The sequence below is a fragment of the Desmodus rotundus genome, chromosome 10 (assembly GCF_022682495.2).
Source record: "Desmodus rotundus isolate HL8 chromosome 10, HLdesRot8A.1, whole genome shotgun sequence".
Classification (NCBI taxonomy): Eukaryota; Metazoa; Chordata; class Mammalia; order Chiroptera; family Phyllostomidae; genus Desmodus; species Desmodus rotundus.
The window spans coordinates 41,770,979-41,782,443 of NC_071396.1; the positions used below are offsets into that span (position 1 = coordinate 41,770,979).

General features: G+C 57.0%; 2 protein-coding genes across 3 annotated transcripts; one reads left to right on the forward strand and one right to left on the reverse strand.

The window, feature by feature from the left end:
- Positions 1-46: 46 nt before the first annotated feature.
- Positions 47-3,641, forward strand: PRELID1 (PRELI domain containing 1). The gene is made up of 5 exons (XM_024577856.4): positions 47-312; positions 898-1,123; positions 2,599-2,712; positions 2,826-2,904; positions 3,101-3,641. The coding sequence occupies exons 1-5, from the start codon at positions 221-223 to the stop codon at positions 3,247-3,249; spliced, it is 660 nt and encodes a 219-aa protein (XP_024433624.2). The 5' UTR covers positions 47-220; the 3' UTR covers positions 3,250-3,641.
- A 270-nt stretch (positions 3,642-3,911) lies between these two features.
- MXD3 (MAX dimerization protein 3) lies at positions 3,912-9,486 on the reverse strand. 2 transcript variants are annotated; one of them, XM_045185714.3, is made up of 8 exons: positions 9,371-9,486; positions 8,801-9,153; positions 8,494-8,574; positions 8,117-8,222; positions 7,434-7,463; positions 7,218-7,332; positions 4,491-4,674; positions 3,912-4,413 (listed from the first exon to the last, which is right to left on the reverse strand). In XM_045185714.3, the coding sequence occupies exons 3-8, from the start codon at positions 8,561-8,563 to the stop codon at positions 4,301-4,303; spliced, it is 618 nt and encodes a 205-aa protein (XP_045041649.2). In that variant the 5' UTR covers positions 8,564-8,574; positions 8,801-9,153; positions 9,371-9,486; the 3' UTR covers positions 3,912-4,300. The 2 variants fall into 2 exon arrangements, with proteins under 2 accessions (XP_045041649.2, XP_024433631.2); XM_024577863.4 differs by having other exon boundaries at positions 8,797-9,153; positions 9,371-9,483.
- Between the last annotated feature and the right edge of the window lie 1,979 nt (positions 9,487-11,465).

An 11,465-nucleotide genomic window follows, 5' to 3' on the forward strand; every position in this document is an offset into this window, starting at 1 on the left:
TGCACAGGCGCCGGAAGTGGTGGGTACTGCGCGTCTGCGCCGGAAGTGGCGGGCGGCTGGACAACTCCTCATGGCGGAGGGTGCTGGTGGAGCGCAGGGCGGTGGTGACTGAGCTGCGTGCCTGGCGGGCGTGCGCCGAGCCCCGGCCTGGTCTGCGCGTGCCCCCCGGGCTCTGCACCCCTGATGCTGCGCGGGTGTTGATCCCGCTCCGGCCGGGACGATGGTGAAGTATTTCCTGGGCCAGAGCGTGCTCCGGAGTTCCTGGGACCAAGTGTTTGCTGCCTTCTGGCAGCGGTACCCGAATCCCTATAGGTACGTAGCCCGGGATATAGCAACCTTTCCCCTCGCTGTTTGGAATTGAAGTGTGGGGCCAGGAAGGACTCCACATCGAGTCCGAGGTAGGGAATCGTCGGGGCCGTGGCCGTCTTTAGGGTTAGAGGACCCTATCGGGGAAGTGGCCAGGTCCGCAAAGTGCTTGGAAGGAGGCCGGTCCTGGGCGGTGGGTTACTTGAGGCCGTATTCTGAGGCTCTCTCAACTCCAGGTGACTGGCGAGACAGGAAGAGGCGGCGGCACAGGAATTGGGAGGGTTCCTGGGGCTAGAATTCCCAGACCTTCTCCTACTCCTCTGCCTGGGCGCTCTCCAGCGGTGCAATAACTCAACAAGGGCCGCCATGCTGGAAGGCCCAGGAATCCAGGTCAGCGAGGGGGCAGGAGCTGGAATTTGCCCTGGGATAGGTTCAAGGGACTCCATCTCCAGGTCTGAGCTACAGCACAGATCACTACAAGTTTAGTGGAAGGCCTGGCCATTCTGGGCCGGGAGGCTCCAGATGGGAGCCGCAGCAGGCAGTCTCACAGGGTCAGGCTCCTGATGGTCACCGTCACTCTGACACCTGCAGCAAACATGTCTTGACGGAAGACATAGTGCACCGGGAGGTGACCCCTGACCAGAAGCTCCTGTCCCGGAGACTCCTGACCAAGACCAACAGGATGCCCCGCTGGGCCGAGCGACTCTTTCCTGCCAATGTTGCTCACTCGGTGTACATCCTGGAGGATTCCATTGTGGACCCACGGAACCAGACCATGACCACTTTCACCTGGAACATCAACCATGCCCGGCTGATGGTGAGACTCTCTTGGTCCCCCGAAAAGTAGAGCTCCTGATACATGAGGCTCGGGAGCCAGGGATGCTGAGAGTGGTTTTCAAACAGGAATCCATCCAGCCATAAGGGTGCCTTGGGTGTGCCACATAAGGGAGAGGATCTGGGCCCCATGCCCCATGCGGACCAGAGGAGTTACACTCTTATGTGCCTTACATAATAGAGTTCAGCCTAAGATTTTGGGGAAAAGGGGTTCCATATATCTTTGATGTCTTGTCTTTAAATTTGAAAACCCTGACCTGGCCAGGTAGCTCAGATGGTTATAATGAGAGTCATCCCAATACACCAATACGCAAAGGTTGAGGGTTCAATTCCCGGTCAGAGCACATACAAGAATCAATCAGTGATCCCTGGCCAGGGTGGCTCAGTTGGTTGGAGCATCGTCCCATGACTGAAAGGTTGAGGGTTCAATTCCCCGTCAGGGTCCATGCCTAGGTTATGGGTTTGAACCCCAGTCCAGGCACGTACAGGAGGCAACCAGTCGATGCTTCTCTCCCCCTCTCTTTCTCTGAGAGCAGTGAAAAAAGATCTTCTGGTGAGGACTTTTTAAAAAAGAACCAGTGAATGCATAAATAGTGGAATAAAAAATGGATGTCTCTCTGCCTGCAGAGTGCTAGAAGGAGGCTGGGCCTGGGGGGTGGTTTACTTGAGGCTGTAGTCTGAAGTTCTCTCCCTTCCTCTCTCTAAAATCAGTAAATTTTTTTTTTTTAACTTGGAAACCCATGGTTTCAGAAATATTCTATAGTGTTCTCTCATGTATGAATACCCTGAAGCTTTCAGAGAACTTTCTCTCTTGCTCACTCAGTCTTCGCAATAGTGGGAATGACCCTCCTGTGCAAAGGGAGAAGTGGGGTGCGAAGAGGGGAGGCGTCCTGTGAGCTCAGAGAGCCGGCAGCTTAGTGCGTTGCTCCAGCTACCAGAGGCCTCACGCACGTTCCCAGAGGGCGCTGCCTGTTCTCTGAATCACCCAGGTAGTGACCCTGCCGTGAGAGACGGCGTCCTGTCCAGCTGTGGGACAGGTCTCCGAAGGGTTCTGTAGGGAGTGCTGGTCCACATTTCCCTGTGACAATGGCCCAATTTCCATTTTTATTTGGATTGCCAGTGACCTTGAGCTGCAGCCAGTAGTAGACCGGCTAAGAACATAGCACCCATGTAGACATAAAGGTACCGAACCAAATCTAGGGCCAGGGTAGAGCCGGAAGGCCCTCTGCTTGATCTCAAGAGGCCACTTGCCGTCTGGTTTAAAGGGTCAGAAGAGATCGTAGAGACCAAAATGACCTTTATGTTCTTGCTCTTCTGTAAATACAGCGTGGGGTTCGATAAGGAATAGGTTTTCGTTTTCTTGCTCTCCCTCGTAAAACGAGGCAGGGAATCACATTTATGTGAAGCTGGCAAAGTGAAAGACTCCCACAGAGTCGTTTGGCTGGACTCCCTGCACAGGTGGTGGAGGAGCGATGTGTTTACTGTGTGAACTCTGATAACAGCGGCTGGACCGAAATCCGCCGGGAAGCTTGGGTCTCCTCCAGCTTATTTGGCGTCTCCAGAGCTGTCCAGGTGAGCGGCAGCTTGGGGGCGCTGGTGTTCGGAGGCCCCGGGCATTGGACATAGACACTAGCCTGGAGGTCCGTGGGAAGCTCAGAACCCTCCCCCTTCTCATCTTTTGCCAGGAATTTGGTCTCGCCCGGTTCAAAAGCAACGTGACCAAGACGATGAAGGGCTTTGAATACATTTTGGCCAAGCTGCAAGGTGAGAACCTCCCAGGCACAGGCTGGGGTCAAGTCCCAGCTGCCCTGACTGGTGTGGAGCCTAGGACTCCTCATCTATACCCTGGGCAAATGCCACCTTTCCGACGGGGCCTGGCTCGCAGGTGGTGATGGTTGTGGGGAGTGACTAGGTGGGTCTTGGCCAGCCTCTGAAGCCAGCCTCGTGCCTTTTGCTGCAGGTGAGGCCCCTTCCAAAACCCTGGTTGAGACAGCCAAGGAAGCCAAGGAGAAGGCAAAGGAGACGGCACTGGCAGCTACAGAGAAGGCCAAGGACCTCGCCAGCAAGGCGGCCACGAAGAAGCAGCAGCAGCAACAGCAGTTTGTGTAGCCAGCCCGGGCCCTTGGCTGCGGCCACTCTGGGCCACCCGCTGCGCTCCTCCCTCTGCCCTCCCCCCTGTGCTTTATTATTAAAAGTCAACTTCCAGCCTGATCTCCTGTCTGGGTGGTGGGTTGGGGGTGGTGTCTGTTTGGCATCTGCAGTGCACCAGACACATTACCCACGTCTGGGCCGGGCCTGCTGCCTACCACATCAGCTAGCCATGGAGAGAGGGGCTGTGACTTGCCCAGGGCCACAGAGAGTGAGCAGGTGAGGGGTCGTAAATGCTAGACTGTAAGCTCCATGAGGGCAGGAACCTTCATTTTGTTCTCTGCTGTGTCCCAAGTACCTGGAACAGTATCTAGTACATAACAGGCACTCAATAAATATTTGTTGAATAATCAGCCCCAGCTGTGGAGTCAGAAAGCTTTGGTTTGAGTCTTGACTCCGGTGTGCCCTGGCTTTGGGCCTTGGGCGGGCCCTGTCATGCAGCCTCAGCTGCCCCTGCAAACTGGCCAGCCAGGCCCTGGGCTGTGTGGGCTGAAGGGCAGTGTAGGCAGGCCAACAGTGTCGGTGGTAGCCGCTGATTTCATTTCCCCTGTTGCGTCTTGTGGCTGGGAGTTTCCCAATTTTCGTCAGGCAAGACCGTGGACAGGAAATTAAGAACGAACCTTTTAATGAAAATACTGTACAGTATCTGTGGGATAAAGGCCAGGTGGCCTTGTCTAGGAAGGAATGTGGGGGGTGCCCCAAGAGGCTTCCTGTCCCCATGGGGACAGCAGAGCCAAATGCTACAAAAACAAAACAAAAAACAACGCCTGGAAGTGCAGTCCAGGCCCAAGCTGCCAGCACTGCGGCCCCTGGGAGGCCAGGCCCCTCCCCTAGGAGGGGCTCCTGCCGCCAGCCGCCAGGCAGGGGGAGCACCTGTTCCCACGCCAGGGTCCTTTTAGTTCATTCCAACAGGAGGTGACTGGACAGCCCTGGAGGCTCGGGAAGGGCTCCTGCCCGGCGGAGCGGAGTGGAAGGGGGTCTGAGGGAAAGGCGTGCTCTGGGGCGGCGAGGGTCATAGCCAGGCGCCGCCGTGCGAGTAGCTGTGCTCCCGGCCGGCACTGAAGCCCCGCAGCAGCTCAGCCTCACCCCCGAACACCAGGCTCTCCACGTCCACCTCCAGCTCCTCTGCACAGGGACGGGTCCAGTCAGGAGACCCGGCCCGCCAGCCCGCCCTAGCCCTCTTCTGCTTCAGGGGCACTCACCTTGGTCCGAATCGGAGCGCTCGGAGGAGAGGCCCGAGGAGTCCAGGCTGTCTGCCCGCAGCCGCTCCCGCTCGCCTGCCCCTGCCGGCCCCCGGAGCCGCGCCAGCTGCTGCTGCAGGCTCTGCTGCTCGCTGCGCAGCTTCTCCTTGAGCCGCCGGGCCCGCTGCTCCTGCTCCTCCAGCTTCTGCAGAGTCCGAGGGAGCAAAGGGTGGGGTCAGCTGCCTGGGGGCCCGGGCACCACCCCAACACGGCTCCACAGCGGTCGCAGTCCCTCGGTGACTGCCTGCCTACTCCTGACGGGGCTCACTAAATCTGGGCTCCACAGGCTTCCTCCACATCCTCCAGGAGCTCAGGCCCCGCGGTGCCATGTAAACGGCCCGAGTTCTGTCGAGCTGGGTAAGGAGCGCGGGCAGCACAATCTCAAGGACCTTCATCAGGGTTTAGTCAGGTGATGGGAAGGAATGCCCAGTGTGGTATCACGCAACAGAGAGAGGGCGGGGTGGCAAGTGTGGGCTCCAGGTGAAGGAGGCAGCTGCCTCGGGGGCCCAGCCGATGGCTGCCATGTGGAGAGGCCCAAGTGTGGCCAGATCGCTCAGCGTCTTTGAGAGAGCTGGAAAGTCACATTTTTCATGTTAAGTGGCCTCTGAAGTGCTGCCAACTAACTTAAATTTTAGAAAACTACAGACTAAGAGGCTGCCAGTAACTCTCGGTCAAGACCCTTCTAGGAACCCCAAGGTTTCTTCAGCATTACCCCCTGCCCACCCCCTCCCTCCACCAGAGCTCTGCCAGCACAGCGCACCGCGGACTGGAAGGCCAAGGGCTCTCCCATCAGGGCCCTGCGGTCCACAGGAAGGGGAGTCCGGGGACGAGGCATTGGGACTGGGTATAGAGGGGTGAGGGACAGCTGCCTAGGCGAAGATGGGGGAGAAGCACCCAAGCAGAGGGAGACCATGAAGAGCACCGAGAATTCGGCTTTTTGGTGGGGAATGGGGAAGAGATAAGACTAAAAAAGCAGGCCAGCGGCAAGGCCTGCGATGTGGAAGGCCTTGACCCCACAGAAGGACTGAGGTGGTTCTGTCAGGGCCCGTGGAAGGTTTTCAGCAGGAGACAGACCTAAACAGATCTACCACCTGCTACAAAGAACATCCTAAGGCAAGGCAAAACAGGAAGCAGGGAGTCCGGGAGAGGGGTGATGGAGCTTTAAGGAAGGAGCGATCCCAGGTCCTGTCCACTGGCCAGTCAGCGCTTGAGGGGTACACTGTCTCTCTAAGACCCAGGCTAGGTAGGCTCCGGGTGAGAAACCGGGGCCCGCTGTCCAGCTAGGGTGTCACTGAGCCGTCAGGAGGGGAACGCAGGCCCCTGTGGGAAAGCGTGCACAGCACCCACCCTGTGATTCATTTGCCACATGACACATCCCTCTGTCCCCAACACAGCCCCCGTGCGGAAAGGAGCCTGGCAGAGCAGGGGCTCCATAAATGTCGGGGTGGCCAAAAAGTCTGTTTGCTTTTTTTCCATACGGTGGCTCTGGTAGCACTTAGTTTTCCTTAACTCCATTCAAAACAATTTTATTAGATTGTATTGTGACAGCTGTCATATCAGCATGCATTAAAAAAAAAAAAAAAACTTATCAAAATTGGGGAATTTTTGTGTAGCCATTTTATTATTGAAGATGAAAGAAAATATGCAATGTCTTTGGCGTATTGTGCTTTACTATTTCTAGAAAGGTAAAAATGCAACTGAAATGCAAAAAGATATTTGTGCAGGGTTGGGAGAAGGTGCTGTGACTGATCAAACGTGTCAAAAATGGGTTGTGAAGTTTCACGCTGCAGATTTCGCGCTGGACTGTGCTCCACAGTCGGGTACAGCAGTTGAAGTTGATAGCGATCAAATGGAGACACTAACTGAGAACAATCAACATGGTATGCCACAGGAGACAGCCGACGACATACCCAAAAGATCCAAATCAATAAAGTTATTGGTAAAGATGAAAAAGGTGTCTTTCATTTTACAGAAAAAACTAAACAGACTTTTTGGCCAACCCAATACATGCTGAAGGAAAGCATGCAACTTGGGGCACCTGGCCTGGATTCTGAATCTGCCTCTCTGTAAGCCCTGCTGTGCCTTCATTTCTTTGTCAAAAGAACCCGAAGGGCAGGAAAGGTCTCTCTGGGGATGCCTGGGGCTTTGAGTTAGCACACCCCACTCATGTCCACCAGGGGGCAGCAACAAGGATTCTGAGAATGAGGTGATGGCCATCCTCTCAGTCCTTTCCCTGTCCTGGCCTCTGGCACTACCTCCCAAAGCGGCTTCAGGACAGACTGCTCAGAACAGGAGGACTTAAAGGATGGGAGAGAGGAAGATCGAGGACCAGCCCTCTACAGTCTTAGGGGCCCGTATACGTGATCCATCACATTATCTTCAGCAGGCATGCCCCCCATATGGAGGAGGAAAGGAAGTCCAGACAGGCTAACTGCCTGGCCCAGGGCCTCACAGCTGGAATAGAAGTAATAGCTGTAATAACAACAGTGAACATTTACTGGGCGACTGCTGAAGCTTAAGCGTCAGAACAATTCCGAGTTATTTTTTGCTTCTCTTCCCATTTAATAAATTTGGAAACTAAAAGCACAGTGGGCCTCTCTCCACAGTTTCCCCCAGCGTCCCCCTCCTACACCTCTCCATGTGTCTGGCAGGATGGCTCCAGGGTGCAGGGTTAGGGTAGCCCCTTACCTGGATGTGCATCCTGGCCCTGCGCAGAAGGCTCAGCGTGGTGTAGCGGGCACAGTCAGCGCCCAGCGGCATCTGCTGCTTCAGCTGCTCCAGGCACCGCTTCAGTTGGGCCCTCCTGCAGGGGAAGGGGTTGGGAGGGCAGTGCGGGCCGGACCTGCCAGCTAGAGGGAGGCAGTTCCCAGACCCACTGCTGTGCGGGCATTGGCTGGGACTCACCTGCGCTTCTCCAGCTCGTTGTGCACAGACCTGCCAATGCCAGGGAGGATGGGGTGAGCGGGCGTCAGCTGCTGCCCACACCCTCAGTCCCAGGCTCCCAGGGGCTCAAAATGCACTACAGATCTGCGTTGCAAACTAGCTCAGCATGGCAACCATGCGCCTCATGCACCTGAATTGCCAGGTGGAGGCAGAGGCTCAGGGGCAGGCTGGGGTTGGGGGGAGGTGCAAACGCTGTGAGAGGCCTGCTCAGGTAGCTGTGGAGTCCAAAGCCCTGAACCAGCACTCAGGAGGGGCTTCCTAAAAAGAGGTGGCAGTTGAGCTGGGCCAGAAACACAAGTTACCCAAAGTGGGTAGTGGAGGGAGAGACACTCCAATTGGAGGGAACAGCATGAGTAAAGGGTGGAGACGAGGAGAGGAAAGCGAGTGGTGTGATATGTGGAGCGCAGGAGTGTGAGTAGAAGTGGGGCACAGAACTGGCACTATGACGGGTGCTCAAGAACTAGCGCTTGAATGAATAGAGGGTACGTGTTTGGGGATGGGGAGCTGGCAAGAGGGGTCGGAATGTCTCCAGAGTAAGGTACCTGGCCCAGAAGATGCAAGCAACGAGGAGGAAGTGGGCTGGGGAGGGGTCCGAAAGGGACAGCGCCCATCCCCCGCTCCCCGTTGCCCCAGGCCCTCCTCACCGCCCACTGTCCAGCGCGCCAGGAGCTTGGGGGGATCGCTTCCTCTTCCTGTGGACGGGGCCCGGACTTCTGTGCGGGCACAGGGACGCGTATCCGTGTTCAGCCTCTGCCAGAGAGAGCCCCCGTCCGCGTCAGAATGGAGCTGATCCCAGCCGGCGCCCCTGGCACGGCACGGTCAGGGAGGGGCTTTTGGCGCCAGGGCCATTTTCCCAACACCTCCCAGCCCAACTGCAGACCCCTCTCCAGTCGAAGACGGGGTTGCCCCGGGGCTACTGCCTTAAAGACAAGTGTGCATCCTGCAAGTTGGGAGCCAAGTCCAACCGAGGCCCGTGTCAGCAAGGTCGTCGCCTGGAGCCCGGCCAAGGGTTTTGCCTCACCTCTCTCGCGGCGTTCCAGGAACTCGGCTGCCTGCAGCAAGACCTGGATGTTGCTGGCCACGGGTTCCATGTCGGCAACAGCTGGCGGCGGGCAAGCCGGAGTTGAGGGCCGGAGAAGCAGAGGCACCACTTTTGTTACAATGTAACTGACACGGTGCCACAAACACAGGCGCCCGGCCCCGCCCCCTGGAAGCCCCGCCCGCAGGATGGCCCGGTTCTTGGCCCCGCCCCTCTGGAACCCGCCCCGGATCGCAGCCCAGCCCCCCAAGCTGCCCGCCCCCTCGGACCCCTGCGGTGTCGTACCTACATCAGCTCTAGGTCCGGCCCTCCGGCAAACCCCAGGCTGGGGGTTGGTATATCTTGCTCGCTTTGGTCAGCGACCCCGTGCTGGCTGCTAGGTGTCCCTGAGCCTCAGTTTCCAGCCTGTGCAGACAGCGGGGGCGCAGCACAGAGGGCCGAGCTCTGGGGGCCTGTAGTCTCGGGAGGCCCCGGGACTCGCAGCTGCACGTGGGCGCCGCGGGGGCAGGGAGGGTGAGCGCAGTCGCTCATTGGCGGGTCGCCTCCTGCGGCTCCCTGTCGTCACCTTCGGGGCGGGGCGGGGGAGCCTCTGAGGCACCATTGGCTGTGCGCGGCTCCGCCCTCTCTCTCTGCTGGTCTACACTTTCGGGCGGGAAAAGGAGCAGGTTTCAAATTTGAAAACCCGGGCGGTGGGGGCGGGGCCGAGCGGGGAACGGGGCCGCAGTGCGCAGGCGCCCGGGGTCCAGCTTTGCGCTCAGGAGTCTGTGCCCGGGCCTACCCGCCGTCCGCCCCCCCGTGGGCCCCGCTGGTCTTCCCCATTGTGGCTCAAGGGAGTAGTCTCCGGGCTTCTCCTCCTCACCTGCCCGGAAGCTATTGTCGCTAGGAAACGGCAGCTAGGCGAACTGGCCTGCTAGAGAGCGCTGGGTCCTGAAGCCGTTGGAGTTGCGTTCCTCTCCTGTCACCAGTGCTTCTCAGCTCTCTGACTGTGGAAGTGACCCTCCTGTAAGCTCGGATGCCGTTGCTGCAGGACCAGAGCCCACGCCTGTGCGGGGCCCAGTAGGTAGGAGTGGCTGATTTCCTCGCCCCCAGGGGCCACCAGAGGCGGGCTTCTTCCTCCCCCCGGACCCCCTGGTTGCGTCCTAGCTTCCCCAAGGAGTAGCTACAGTGACTTTGAGGGGCGGCACCAGCAGGTGTGGCGGCACCTGTGGGCACAATCTTACTGGAAAGAAGACCTGTCCCCTGAGCAGGTCTGCCTAGGGCGGCTGGCAGTGTGCGGGTTCTTGACTTGGTATAGGAAAGATTTCACAACTTTAGTCCAGGTGATTTTGAGAGTATGTTTACTGAAGCAGGGGGCAGTGAAACAAGGAAGGGCCTAGGATAGAAAGAGCAACAGGAAAGAGCTTAGGCGGGGCTGCCTGGCTCTCCAGAAACGTTATATAGGAAAGAAGTGAGCCTGGTGGGGCTGCTGTCAGCTCACTGGGAAGTCAGGGAAAAGGGGCCTGGGGACAGGTTCCGGTGGTAAGCCCCCAAACAAGCTGTGGCTGCCCATTGCTCCCCTGGTTGCATATTGCATGGGGTCCCTTAGAGTTTAGGAGATGCAGGCCTGTTGGGGAGGAAGAGGGAAAGGCACAGGACAGCTCTCGTCCTGGGTTCTTCATCTTGAGGGTTTTAAAGGCCGGGAGTTTCGGGAAGGTCTCTGGGAGGATCTCAATAGAATATTCATCAGGTTTTCCAGGTATGTTCTTTCAGAGTGGTGGTCTCCAGGAGCCAGGGCAGGGGTCTCTATTTGTTGCAGCTGGTCCTGGCATCGCCCACCTGGTGTTGCTGCTTTTCTGGGCCTGGAGCTGAAACACAACTGAGGCCTAGAAGTTATCTCTGGGGAGGAAAAGTCAGGGGGTCTAAACCACAGGACCAGCCCTACGCCAGGAGAGGAAAGACCCCGCTGGTGGCGAGGTCCCAAGCCCGTTTGCCCACCGCTAGGCACCTGGGGGCTTTCCGCCCTGGTGACCTGCGTCTGTCTCTTAATTGTTTGGCCAGTTTGTTCATCTCTCTGTCTCAGTTTCCTTATTCCACTTGCCAAGAAATTTTCTTAGCCTCTTACTGTCCTGCCACACGGTAACAGTCTAAGGGTGCAGGCAGGAAGATGAAGGCAGGTGTTACGAGGTGGGGCACTGCTGCCAGAGTGGGGGGCTAAGTGTGAGACCCAGCAATGGGGGGGGAGGGGTGAACGAGGAGGGACCAGATTCTTTATAAAGACATATCATAGTACTGAGTGAGCACACGACACATGGAAGTCCGTTCTCAGTTTCTTGGAGAAAACCTTGGAGTTTCTTGAAGAGTCACTCCCAGAGCAATCATAGCCAAGCTCAGCCAAGAAACGAGGCCTTCGCCACCCTAACCAGTGCGACCTCATTTTAACCGAACTAATTACGGCTGTAAAGACCCTGTTTCCCAATGTGGTCACGTTCTGAGATTCTGGATGGACGTGAAATTTTGAGGATGGATACTCTTCAACTCACTATTCAATGTATTATACCCCTTATTTAAAAATAACATAAATGGAGTCACATCAAAAGGGAGTGCCATCCCAAAGACGCTGTCTTGCAGGTCTGACTTCTCAATCCTTTGGAATGTTAAAACTGGGCAAAATAACCTTTGCACGGGGCCTGAAGCAGCATTGTATTCCAAACCACTGTTTACAAAGATAACAGGAAAGCAGACATTACAACTACCAGACTGAAAATAAAAGACATTCATTGGAATCAGCATCACTTGCCCTGGCTGGTGTGGCTCAGTGGATTGAACGCAGACCTGTGAACAAAAGGGTCGCCAGTTCAATTCCCAGTCAGGGCTTCGTCCTGTGGGCCAGGTCCCTAGTAGGGGGTACTCGAGAGGCAACCACACATTGATGTTTCTCTCCCTCTCTTTCTCCCTCCCTTCCCCTCTGTGTAAAA

What these genes read in the sequence shown, in the direction of transcription:
- PRELID1 (XM_024577856.4), top strand. Translation starts at nt 221, where the DNA reads ATGGTGAAGTATTTCCTGGGCCAGAGCGTGCTCCGGAGTTCCTGGGAC. An exon ending in CGGTACCCGAATCCCTATAG is followed by an intron (nt 313 to 897) that starts GTACGTAGCCCG and finishes TGACACCTGCAG; the next exon opens with CAAACATGTCTTGACGGAAG. An exon ending in GCGTCTCCAGAGCTGTCCAG is followed by an intron (nt 2,713 to 2,825) that starts GTGAGCGGCAGC and finishes ATCTTTTGCCAG; the next exon opens with GAATTTGGTCTCGCCCGGTT.
- MXD3 (XM_045185714.3), bottom strand. Translation starts at nt 8,563, where the DNA reads ATGGAACCCGTGGCCAGCAACATCCAGGTCTTGCTGCAGGCAGCCGAG. An exon ending in GGCGCGCTGGACAGTGGGCG is followed by an intron (nt 7,464 to 8,116) that starts GTGAGGAGGGCC and finishes TGGCATTGGCAG; the next exon opens with GTCTGTGCACAACGAGCTGG. An exon ending in GCGCTCCGATTCGGACCAAG is followed by an intron (nt 4,414 to 4,490) that starts GTGAGTGCCCCT and finishes GTCCCTGTGCAG; the next exon opens with AGGAGCTGGAGGTGGACGTG.